The 12,823-nt window shown below is 36.3% G+C and overlaps 1 protein-coding gene across 1 annotated transcript in view; it reads right to left on the reverse strand.

Moving 5' to 3' along the window:
- Window positions 1-1,572: 1,572 nt before the first annotated feature.
- The window catches only part of CDH8 (cadherin 8), a 390,892-nt gene continuing 379,641 nt past the window's right edge, over window positions 1,573-12,823 (reverse strand). Inside the window, exons 11-12 of the mRNA XM_043437761.1 lie at window positions 5,622-5,873; window positions 1,573-3,661 (exon numbers count right to left, since the gene is read on the reverse strand). Of these exons, the coding sequence (XP_043293696.1) occupies window positions 3,168-3,661; window positions 5,622-5,873 (746 nt within the window). The 3' untranslated portion in view covers window positions 1,573-3,167. The remainder of the gene's footprint in view (window positions 3,662-5,621; window positions 5,874-12,823) is intronic.

The following is a 12,823-nucleotide window of genomic DNA, read 5'->3' on the forward strand; positions in this document are numbered from 1 at the left end:
ATTGTCAGGTGGATACTTTACCACTGAGCCACCCTGGAAGCCCATACTTATTTAAATTTGGGGTACTCTAAAAGTGTAGTTCAGCCTTACATGAATATGGTATAATTTACTTGATCCCATATTATAAAACCTTAAATGGGATTTTAAGCACAAAGTATCAGGATAATAGTGGCAAAGAAAATCAACAATAAAACCATACTTTCTTTCTCTCTTCTTGGGCAAAGTAAATTTTGAGATAAGATTGAGCAACCTGTATACCAAATAATATCTCCTGCCCATGAAAATCACCCTATGAAGATTATTTATTTATTGGCAAGATCTGAGGATTTGCATGTTATATTCCTGAAAAATAGTGTAATTTTTGTTAGACACGTTTATATGCCTATAACCTATGCCATTTCACTGAAAAGTACACTAGAAATGAGACTAGTATGCAAGAGGTAACTGAAGTAGTAATCTCACCTTGGATTAGAATGTGTGACATCATCAGAATATTAATTTTTATTACTACTACAATGACTAATGATCTACATTTACCAAGTATTTGTTTTAGTCACTGTGCCAAGTCCTAGTGTATTTGAAAGTCACTTTAGGTCATCATTTTGACCTCAAGAAAAAGAGTTCAATAGTCAAAGTGATAAGTACTAAAGATAAACTATTCTCAGGCAAAGAAACTCAGTAAGGGGTCGGTTAAGTTGCTGAGCACTCGGGGGTTGTAAATTCTAAGTGTAATATTTAAATATTTAGTTGCTCGGTCATGTCCAACTCTTTGCGACCCCATGGAATGTAGCCTGCCAGGCTTCTTGTCCGTGGAATTCTCCAGGCAAGAATACTGGAGTGGGTTGCCAAGCTCTCCTCCTCCAGGATCTTCCCAACCCAGGGATTGAACCCAGGTCTCCCACATTGCAGGCAGATTCTTTACCGTTTGAGCCACCAGGGAAGCCCTATTTAAACATTTTAAATCACCATGTAGTCAATCCAGAATTTGGTGCCTTTGGATTTCCAGCTAAAACCCTGCTTCTCTCAGGCAACCCCAAGCCAATGACTGAGGTAGCAAGGGAACTGGAGGTTGTTTTTGCCCAATGAGAGAGTCCTCTTACAGGACCCCCTCAGAACTCCCTATCTGTCTGACAAACTCCCAGTTTGTCAGGTCTGCATTGCAGTCTAAGGTCCTCTTGCCAAATCCTTCTTCCTAATCTCCTCGCTCTGACGTTTTAAAATCTGCATCCTTGTCTGAAAAAGTTCCCCGCACAATCCTGTTTCCTTTCTTTTACCTTTTACTCCTAACTCCGCTTTAGCGCTTGTTTCCAGGAGGACCCCAACTAGTGGAGCTGAACTAGCCTTAACTTATACCATGTTCCTGCCCATGTTCCTTTAATGTCCCTGTTGGTATCTTCCTGTGTGATCATCACCAAGCCATTTCTCATCTCTGGTTCTTTATAATAAAGACCCTTAAAATAAAAAGTGATCCGTGGGATGGTTTTGTTGAACATTCTAGAATTCTAGTTAGAGTTGATGACTCTGTTATTCAATCTCCATCTGATTGGGAAAAAAAAGTGATGACAACAAAGGTATTTATAAAAATATATTTCACAAAGTAGGAAACAATACAGGAGTTTCTCTGAATACAATACATGGAGTAAATAAACAATATTGCATTAAAGCAAAGTAGAAAATTAAAATGATCTGCATGTAGTACTTGAGTTTTATCATACATTTTCTACTCCTAAATGGCAGGTTTGCATTACAAATTGAATATGCTCACATCTTCTAGTGCAGTTCTGTTTTGGAGTCTAAGACGTTCTGTGCATCATCATGAAGATCAGGGAGAGAAGTGCTAAAAACAGAAGCAGTAAAATTATGTACAAATCAGTTCCTGCTCTAAAACAGTGGGGTCAACTTGAAGCATGTTTATTGGGCAGGGCATTATGTAGATATCTAAAAGTCTAGAGTTTAAATATTCACATGAATCAATATACTTTCAGATGTTTGTGCTTGTTGTAAAAACACCAAATACTAGGATTATGAACAAAATAGAAAACAGTCCAAAAGTTTCTCTGGGAAAATGCTGCTCCTGCCATCACCAGTCACAATAACACTTTCTACTCTAAAGAGACTATTAGCTTCCCTTTGATAATATTGCCTGCCATACTCATCTCATCAAAATGTACATGTATTAAACATTCATTGTATATATATTTATATAAAACAATCTAAAGGATTATTAATGGATATAATTTAGTTTTTTTTCATATAGTCCCTTAATCTATAAATTACCAGCCTTAATAAATAAAAGCATTAATGGACAGCAATAAAATATTTATTTCGAGGATTAAACAAATAAATTCACGCACTAGCAGTAAAACCATCTGCCTCTTATGTAGTCCACTGTGTGACACAGTTTCTCTTTGTGTCCTTGTGGGAGAAGGTGAACTGGAGGGAAAGAGTAATCCTGTTTCCAGAGAACAGGCCCATTCGAATGAGATTTCTCTCCTCCCACCGCTGAGCTGGCAGTCCCCACCCTGGAATGGATTACAAACATGAATATTTTAAGGCTCGACACAATATTTAAAGATGCTATTCTGTCTCTGATGAGTGGGGCCAACAATTATGTACAATGTATGGTCAGCGTACCGTATAATCTAGGAGGCCTCCCAAAACTCCAAAAAGTCAGAATGTACAGCAGACCAAGTATTGCTTTATCATTAGTGGAGGGATCCTTACAGGTGAAGGGGAAAAAACCATTTGCATTTATAAAAATCCTCGCAGAAGACACGTATCAGCAGCAAATTTCTTGCAGGTCCATTTTTCTAAGAAAGCACCTTTTTAATTTTGATTTTTTCCTCTTTATATGCCATTCCTCTAAGGAGGAGCCAGGATCCCAATCTTTGTCTCTGGTGGTCAGGTAAATATCAAATATCCAAAGACTTCTAGACACTCCACATACTTTAATTCACACTCCACAAGATTTATAACCTCCTAACATATACTTTTTTATTTTTATTATTAACTTTTTGGTTCAACAGTAAAATGTAGTCGAGTTTATAGATGATTGGTGCTAAACTTGCCTCTAAAACAAATAGCCACATTGGTTGTATCTAAGGGGAGTGACCCTAGAATATTACAGAATGCTCAGGTCCCTTTGATTTATTTATTATAATCCACTGTCAAGTTTCTTTGTCACTTTCACCGACAGAGTAGAGTTCACCCAGTCTCTTAAAGCGCGGACCCCAGTCACTGAGGTAGTCAAAATTCTGGTCCGAGTCTGAGGTGGTGGACTCCAAAGAGCTGAGGGAGCCAGCCACGGACCCTCGGCCTTCATAGCCATAAATCTGAATGGAGTCATATGGCGGGGCTGTGGGGTCGTTATCTGCCTCGTGTAGCCGCACGTTTATAAATTCATCCACGTCAACACCGTTCGGCACTGGCGCAAGCCCTTGCCTTGGCATAAACTGCAAATCTGGTTTAATATCTTTACGGGGTAAAAATCCATTAATTCCATCTGGGTTCTGTAAAGTTGCAATGTCAAAAGCCTCTGTGTCTTCTTCCCCTCCTCCCTCGTCATCATAGCGAATGATGTTTTCTCTCACATCTTCATCATCTTTGATAATGAGTGGCTCATTTTTGTGTCGCCGCAGAGTTACAAACAGCACCACGATGACTGTAGGAAAAACACAAAATAACAAGTAGCCAGACAGACATATAATTTCACAAGTAACACATTGTATATGTTGAGCAAGGGGCATTATTTAAAAACTTATGTTTCCAATATTCTGGGAGGTGGGTCATAGAGGATCCTGCTGTGATTTATGTCGGAGAGTGTTTTGCCTATGTTCTCCTCTAGGAGTTTTATAGTTTCTGGTCTTACATTTAGATCTTTAATCCATTCTGAGTTTATTTTTGTGTATGGTGTTAGAAAGTGTTCTAGTTTCATTCTTTTACAAGTGGTTGACCAGTTTTCCCAGCACCACTTGTTAAAGAGGTTGTCTTTTTTTCATTGTATATTCTTGCCTCCTTTGTCAAAGATAAGGTGTCCATAGGTTTGTGGATTTATCTCTGGGCTTTCTATTCTGTTCCATTGACCTATATTTCTGTCTTTGTGCCAGTACCATACTGTCCAGAGGGATTGGGTGGAGAGGGAGGTGGGAGGGGGGATCAGGATGGGGAATACATGTAAATCCATGGCTGATTCATATCAATGTATGGCAAAAACCACTACAATATTGTAAAGTAATTAGCCTCCAACTAATGAAAATAAATGGAAAAAAATGCATAAACAAACAAAAAAAACTTATGAACATGTACCTTTCATGCATTCATTTGGGAATTAAGTGAAACGCCTGTCTGAAGTATGGGCAGAATTTTGAGTGAATGTTATTCTAGGTTGCTTCTATTTATTGAATGGTGATGAAGAAGCTGGGTTAAAATAACAAGTTTGCATCTATTCATGGTGAAGGCTACATTTACTACCACTGGGAGCTCTGGAGTGAATAACACAAAACACAAAACAGCACAGATAGCTTGACTAACTTGCTGTGTGTCTTGGGCAGGTTGTTCAATATTTTTTGACTCTGTGCCTCTCTTGTATAAAGAAAAAGGAGCTGAATAGATCAAATCGAGTATGTTTTGTGTTTTTCTAATCAGTTCTTCAGGACTGTTTCCAATAAAGTAATGTCCATTCACAGACAAAGTGCTATATTAAGGTGAATGTCAGCTTTGAATGGGCAAGTGCTAGCTTTCCATTACCTGGGGTAAAGTAGAACTAAAGGTGGGGAAAGGGAGAGGAATGCATTTAAAAAACAAACAAACAAACAAAAAAAACTAGCCAGATCAGCCAAATCAAACTTGGGCTAATGGCATCAAATGTGGAAGGAAATGATGCTCAGTACAAGATACTGGGTGAGCAGAACTGATGTAACCAGAAAGGTAGTAACTGACATAACCTTTTTCCAAGGGCAAGATAAGATGTATGAATAATTTCCCTTTTGTGTGTTTTCTTACTGTCTAATATCATTTTTATAATTGAATTCTTTAGCAGAAAAGTTACAAAAATGTTTTTTTTTTAATTTGTAGTCTTCATCTTAATTTGATTTTAGTATCAAGAAAACTATCTGAGAAACACAATGCAATTTTGAGGAAAAGGTATTTTTTGTTTGTTTGCTTGCTTGCTTTCATCTTATCTCACCAAATTTTGTGATTGGATGGATTCAGCAACCCAACCCATACACTATTTAGATAAAACAGTATTTTGGCCGTATGAAAGCCCTCTCTTGAAGTAAACTGGTGTACATCAGAAGCTCTGTGGGTCTTTTTATATAACAGTTGCTGTTGTAACCACATAAAGGTCCATCCCCACTTCCACCACCATTATTCGTAGTTTATCTTTTCACGGGTGATGGAATTGAAAAAAGCAATGAACATTTCTCTCCAATTGGACATTTACTATTACACTCCTTTTTTCCCTCTTGGTGACCTCAAAGCTTGGAGAAGTGGAAAAGAGTTTTTCTTCCAAAGAATGTTGACTAGGATTTTCTAGGTCGAGTTAGGGTTTTCTGTCCTTATTTACAGTCACTTATGAACCAGAAAAATGGTGACCATTAGCCTATGAAGAAAGTACCTACCTAGCAGCAAAATGATGCACGCTAATATGGCGATTAAGGCACCCATACTGAGTCCAATCGGAAGTACGTAAGCTTCAACATTACAAGACTGGACAACGCCATCACTGCTACAGCCACAGACCCGGATGGTCAGGGTGCTAGTGCTGCTCAGAGGAGGATTCCCACTGTCACTGATTATGATTGGTAAAAGATAGACTTCTTGCTTCTGGCGGTTGAATCCATTATGCTTTGCCAAAATGCTGAGGGAATTATCTGGAAAAATGAAAATTAAAATAGTTTGCATCATTTCAAAATGGCTGCCTGAACACCACTTGTTTTTCTAGCTCATAAATCCTCTGCACTCTTCATGACAATCCCAACTCCACTGAACCACTCTTGCTCTCTTCTTCTTCCCTCTTCCCATTTTCCCAATTGGCATGGACAGTACACACCCTAACAGGTTTAATGATGATGGCCTCAGGATAAACTAATGGAGCTTTACCCTCACCTTGTAAATGCAAAGGATTTCTCTTGCAAAAATAATCTTCAAGTGTCCTTTCATAGAACACAAATTATCCGAAGTCCCCATAAATAAGTTTAATGTTCTTTATCGTGACAATGAAAACTAGACTATAATTTCACCACATTTGAAAGCCATATTTGAAAGCTTTGTGTTACAAGATAGACTTTATGACAGTATGGCATACAAAACGTATTGTACACTTGATTCCCACAGGTACCTATTAATATAAAAAGAGTCATTTATGCTCTAGAGCATTTACATTAATATACAACAAAAGTCCAATTTACTGCCAATTGGAGGAGATATGCCACATATTTTAAAATTCTGTAGAGGAGACCTGTAGTGGTTACACAAATAAGAATTAAATGAGAAGTCATAGGAGCAGGTGATCCATTTTTCATGTATAAATTATATGGAAATGTATACTGTTTATCTGGAGCAACACTTAAGGACACTTAAGGGCATACTTCAGTTCAAAGTAGAACTGACTAGTGAGAAGTGATTGGTCCCATGGTAGCCCTGTGAATCTCAAAATTTCACCCCAAACTTTTTGTTGTCATTCATCCCTATGCCATGAACTGTAGCTATATATGTATATATATGTATACACACACACACACATATATATATATTATTAGTCTGTTTTCTCATTTCAATTAATGAAAGTCATAGGGCTATTCAGATGGGAAGACTGATTATTTCATACTGATATTCAAGCCAAAAACAGATAAATGTAACTTTGATCAATGTGTGCAGTACTATTTGGGCAAAATGATTATTTCAGTGGGATTTTTTCAAATATTGACAAGTTTGCAGACCCCAGAACGTTTGTCTGCCTCATTGTTACATTTTAAGGCAGACATTCCAAAACATTGTCGTATAGTTCCTAGTCATAGATGTCCCAGCAATTTCCAGAATACTCAAATACATGAACAGATAGACATTCCACTCAAATGATTTTTATGTAAATGTGTTAAATCTTCTGTATCATGTAGTACAATGTGCTGTGCTATGTTTAGCCGCTCAGCTGTGTCTGACTCTTTGCAACCCCATGGACTATAGCCCACCAGGTTCCTCTGTCCATGGGGATTCTCCAGGCAAGAGTAGTGGAGTGGGTTGCCATGCCCTCCTCCAAGGATCGAACCCAGGTCTCCTGTGTTGCAGGCAGATTCTTTACCATCTGAACCACCAGGGAAGCCAATACCAGAATTCAAAAAATGTGACAGACATTCCCTAAGATAAATTTATAAATTATATTTGTCTTTGCTTTGTTTAAGATACATGCAGACCTACAGTGTCTTGATAGTAAGCAGTTAGAGAGAAAAAAAAATCTGAGTTAACATTTTTTTTCTAAGTTATTTCTGATTGTGTCTCATTATTTAGTGATTTGAAAAGTGAAAAGAGATCTCTAGTGGAAGTAAGCAGTGATATTCCAAATGATCTAGTAATCTTTATTTGCATGACATAGAAGGAAATGCCAGTAAGCTAAAAGCAGGAGAACATTATCTTAAAACAGATACCAAATATATAGCTGTGTGTGTTATATTTCCAGAAAGTGTGAGACAAGTTTGAGTACAGTTAATTAGTACAAGGAATATTTGTGGATGATTTCATATACCTTAGTTCAAAACAGAAGATGGGAATTGTTCTTTGAGATTCAATTAATAAAATTACAATGGAGGCTTTTGTCTTTTTGTGGTTAACATTATTTATATGAAAAACTATCTTTGCACAGTCTCTCTTTAAACAATCTATAATGATAATTTAGAAACTGCAGCAGGAGTATTACTCATTGCAGAACAAAGCTATCTCCTTTATTACTTAGAAAAGTATTGATGGGTCTTGGACCCAATTCATACTTATTTTTTTCTTTCACTATTCCTGGTATCTGCATATGTTGCTCTCTTTCTATATAAAGAAAATTATTGACTAAGTAAAGGAAGTCCATGGGTCATTTATGATAACTTTTACCTGCTACCTCCAGGCAAAGTCAATTGCCTATTTGCCTATTAATATTTTTACCATATTTTCAGTTGGTATTTACATTTATTATTAATTATTTTATTAGGCCAAATTGAATTGTCATTATTTTACACCCAAAAAAAGCCATTGAATGTTAGCAGTTCCACATACTTCAAATTCAGGTAGTTGAAATACATATTTCTTTTAAATTCCATGTTGCAAATATGTTCAATAAAGTTCTGCTTTATTTCTTTAAAACATATGATGCCTTTTCATTTTATTAAAATTTTAATCTCAATGTAGTCATTTTTATCAGTCTCTTTAATGATTAGTAATTTAGCCTTATTTTTTAAATTATTAATTACATAAAAATTACTTTTCATAATGTTGCCTTTCACATTTAAGCAATTGGATGGTATCGATATTTTTCTGTACTGATCATTGATTTTCCCAAGGTTAATTGTGGAGTAATTTATCTCTTACCCACTGACATTCAATTCTCAGTTCTCACAAATCAAAATTTTGTGTATCTTCATCCTTTTAGTCTATTATGTTCCAGGACTCTGTTTTTCTAATCTTGTATCAACACTATGCTTTCTATGTATGAAAAATTTATAATAAATCATGATGTTTGTTTCTCCCATTATGTTCTTCTTTAGGAATATTTCAGTTTTTCTTGCTCATTTGCTAATCTCTGACAAATGCAGAATAGATTACCAAGTTCCATGAACATTCCTGTAAGAGTTTTACTTGAAGTTATATTAAGATGTAAATAAATTAAGAGAATGGACAACTTTAGTCTTCTATATCAAGACTGTGTTTTTCTTAATTTACTATATGTTAAAATGTTTTTATTTTAACTGCAAGGGATTTTCACATATTTCCTTACACTTAGTGTCATATATATATATATATATAGTTGCTTTAGTACTTATTACCTTTTTAATATTATATTTTCATCTCATTGTTGCTAGTGTATAAAACATAACTTTTATATGTTGGATTTAATTTCAGTCACCCTCTAAAACATTTTTTTTTTTTTACTTATAAGAATATATCTCAACACACAGATACATATGAGGAGCATGATAATGTGGGGAATTCCACAGTGGAACTGGAATTACAGTTTGTAAAATTTATAAAATAAAATTTAAGCAAACTAACGTCTCTGGAAATAGTCTGGAGAAGGGCACCAACAGAGAAGCATTGATTCAGGAGGCGTAGTAGAGCCTGGTAGGAATGGCTCGAGCACGGTGTTTCGACCAGGGCCTGGTAGCTAGCGTCTTCCCCGCTTCCCTCAGCCCTGTGAGGTGGGCACTACCCCAGACCGCTTCCGCCGAGAACACAGGGCTTGCTCCCTGCCGCCGCTGGCAGTTGCCGGCAGTCACCAGTTCCCACCCTGCGCCTGGCCACCTACTGGCGGACTAGCTTCCGAGTCGGCGTGGACAGGCAGGGTTCCTTGCTTCCTTGCCGCCCCTGCTGGGGCAGCAGAGGCTCTACCTCGGCGAGACTTCACGGGGAATACAGGGCATCCGTTGTGCTTGCCCTGAATTATGACAGTGGTTTCACACTGGGACAGCCACGCCAAAAAGACTTGAGGCTACTGTACCCCCACGTCAAGTGCCCCGCTCCTAAAGTAGGCGTGTCACTCCGAGAAAAACAGCATAGTCTCCAACTCCGCTTCAAAGCCCGCGGCTCAATGTTTTGCCTCAGTTGGGAAGCAGAGAACCTAGGAACCTAGAAACTAGAAAAGAGCTGGAGAGGAGCCTGCTTGGGTCAGAACGATTCTGAAACACTGAGGGAAATACCCTTCTGAAGGAGCCCAGATTTGGTTGGATTAGTCTATAGAACACTTTAGATGATTTCTAAATTAAAAACAATACAGAAAGCATCTGGCAACTAGGGAAGTTTAACAACTTGGATGTAGTCAAGGAAAGAGAGAACTCTGCCCAAACCACTGCCAGTGGTGGTGACTGTGGGCAAACCCAAGGCTGGGATCCCCTGAGGTGAACCATCAGAGGCTTAACATTGTAGAGGGAAAACAGACTTCACTAAAATAATCCAGCCAGTTACTAAACAAATAAATCAACAAACTGCAATAACATGTGTTGGCTGAAGGGTCAATATCCAGAGTTACTATGATATATTCTCTAAACATGTCCAGTTTTCAACAAAAGATTATAAGACATTCAAAGAAACAAGAAAGCATGACCCATACGCTGGGGGTGGGGATGGGAGGGGGGAAGCAGATGGGAGCAGGTTTGCTCCATGAGAGCAAGTTAAACAATGACTTTTAAGAAACCATTGTAAATGTGTTCAATGAACTACAGTAAACCATTAAAGAAAGAAATGGAGGCATGATGACGATCTCATATCGTAGAGAATATAAATAAAGAGAGAGACATTGTTTTTTAAAAAGAACTTAATGGAAGCTACGGAGTTGAAAAGTACAGTAACTAAATGAAAAATTACAATAGCTAAACTGTAAATCTTAATTGGCAAAAGAAAGCATTAGTGAACCTGGAGATAGATCAATAGAAATTTTGCAAACTGAAGTATATAGGGAAAAAAAGAAAAATGAATAGAGCCCTAGAAATATATGGTACAACATTGCACCAATATACCTGCAATGAAAATACTAGGAGACAAAGAAAGGAAAAAAATACGACTGAAACACTTCAAAACTTTTTGGAAACATTAGTCTCCACATTGAGAAATCAACAAAAATCAAGGTAAACACAAAGATACTCACTAAGAGACAGAAAAAAATACTGAAACTAAAAGACAAGACGACTATTCTGAAAGCAAGAGAAAGTTGACTCATCACTTCCAAGGGAACCTCAACAAGATTAACAACTGAATTTTTATAGAAACAGTGGACCCAAGAAGAAAGAAGGCTAGCACATTTAAAATGCTCAAATCAAAAACTTTCAACCCAGAATCATATATTCAGCGAAACTGTCTTTCAAAAAAAATGACATAGAGATATTCCCGGATAAACAAAAAATTGAGGGAATTTGTCATGAGAAGACATGTCTTAAAAGGAAAAAGAAAGGAAGTTCTTCAGACTGAAAGCAAATAACAAATAACCCCAGATGGTAATTCAACTCCACACTAAAAGAGCATGAGGAGAAGTAATTATGTAGTTATAGAAGACAGTATAAATGCATAGTTTTTCTCTTTTCTTAACTTTTAAAAAGCAACTGTATAGAACTGTGCATACATAACATATTGTTGAGCATATAATAACTAAGATTTCCAAAGTAATGATTTGGTATCTCAATATTATGCTTTCAGTAATGGATAAAGCAACTAGTTAGAAATATCTAAGCAATAGAAGATTTGAACAACAGTATGAATCCACTATACCTAACATGTTAATAGAATACTCCACCCAAAAACAACAGAATATTCTTCTCAAGTACACATGGAGCATTCTGCGTTATGTATCATAGGCTAGGCCATAAAATGAACCTCCATAAATTTAAAAGGATATAAATAATACAAAATGCATCCTCTGACCATAATGGAATGAAATTGGATATCAATAATAGAAAATAATTGGAGGAAACTCACAAATATATGGAAATTAAACAATGCATTCCTCAATAACCAATGACTTAATAAAGAGATCAAAAGGAAAATTTAAAAAAAATATGAGACAACATAAGTGAAATGCAGTCAATCAAAATTTAATGGATGTAGCTATAACAGTGCTTAGAGGGATACTTATAGGGTTAAGGCCTATATGAATTTTCTTCTATCTTACTATACTAACAAGAATCTCAAATACAATTTTTAGTATAAGAAATTATGGTACACACCTGTACCTTGATCTTGATATTAAAAAAAGAGAAAATAGCTTTTGACTTTCAGCATTAAGATAATTGATGGTACTTATTTGAAGACACTGTTTATAAAGGTGTACTCTAAGTTTTTTCAATTTAATTTTTTCTTCGTTTATTTGCTTCACAACAATGTAAAGGGGAAAAGTAGTCATATCAAGGACTTAGCTGTTCACTACCTCTAAACTTGATTTCAGTTATATTATTATGTTATTTAAAAAACCTTCCATTACAGTCCCTCATGTGTAGATGCATTTCCATTTTATATTATCTTGTTGTCTTGGAAACTTAACCTGCTCTATCCTGTGGCTTTTTATCTTAACTATAGTTACTGCATTTTTTTTTTCTTTTTGAGCATAACACATGTAAGAGGATAATACCTTGATAATGACTTATTAGAGAGAAAACACAGACATTTTATAAAGCTGGAAAATATATGAAACGAAAAAGATGAAATGATTGCTGCAAGTCCATAGACACATAATGATTTTTTTAAATTATATCTCTTGAAGTTGAGTATATAGTTACAGAGTTTGACAAATATAGAACAATATTGTGTCAAGATTTATTTAAGAAGAGAGTGGACTCTTAAATTCTCTAGTGTGGACTAATATCCAGCTGGATAGATTAGTATCCAGCTGCTACCCATCTAGTGCAGTTGTGTTGCCTTGAAATAGAAACATAACGACCTTATCACCTAGTTCTCTGATACTCTCAATAGGTGGAATATTCCCTATTATTTTTCCCAGTTAGGGATTTTCTTGTTTCCTCATCCTTTTATAATGTTTTGCTTATGAGCCTTATACCAAGGAAGATGAATGACTCCATTTTCAGAACCTTGCTTCATACTCCACACCCCTTTGTTTCTGTTTATGACCAACAATTGAAGGAAA

This window comes from Cervus canadensis, chromosome 18 (assembly GCF_019320065.1).
Source record: "Cervus canadensis isolate Bull #8, Minnesota chromosome 18, ASM1932006v1, whole genome shotgun sequence".
In the NCBI taxonomy this organism is placed as follows: Eukaryota; Metazoa; Chordata; class Mammalia; order Artiodactyla; family Cervidae; genus Cervus; species Cervus canadensis.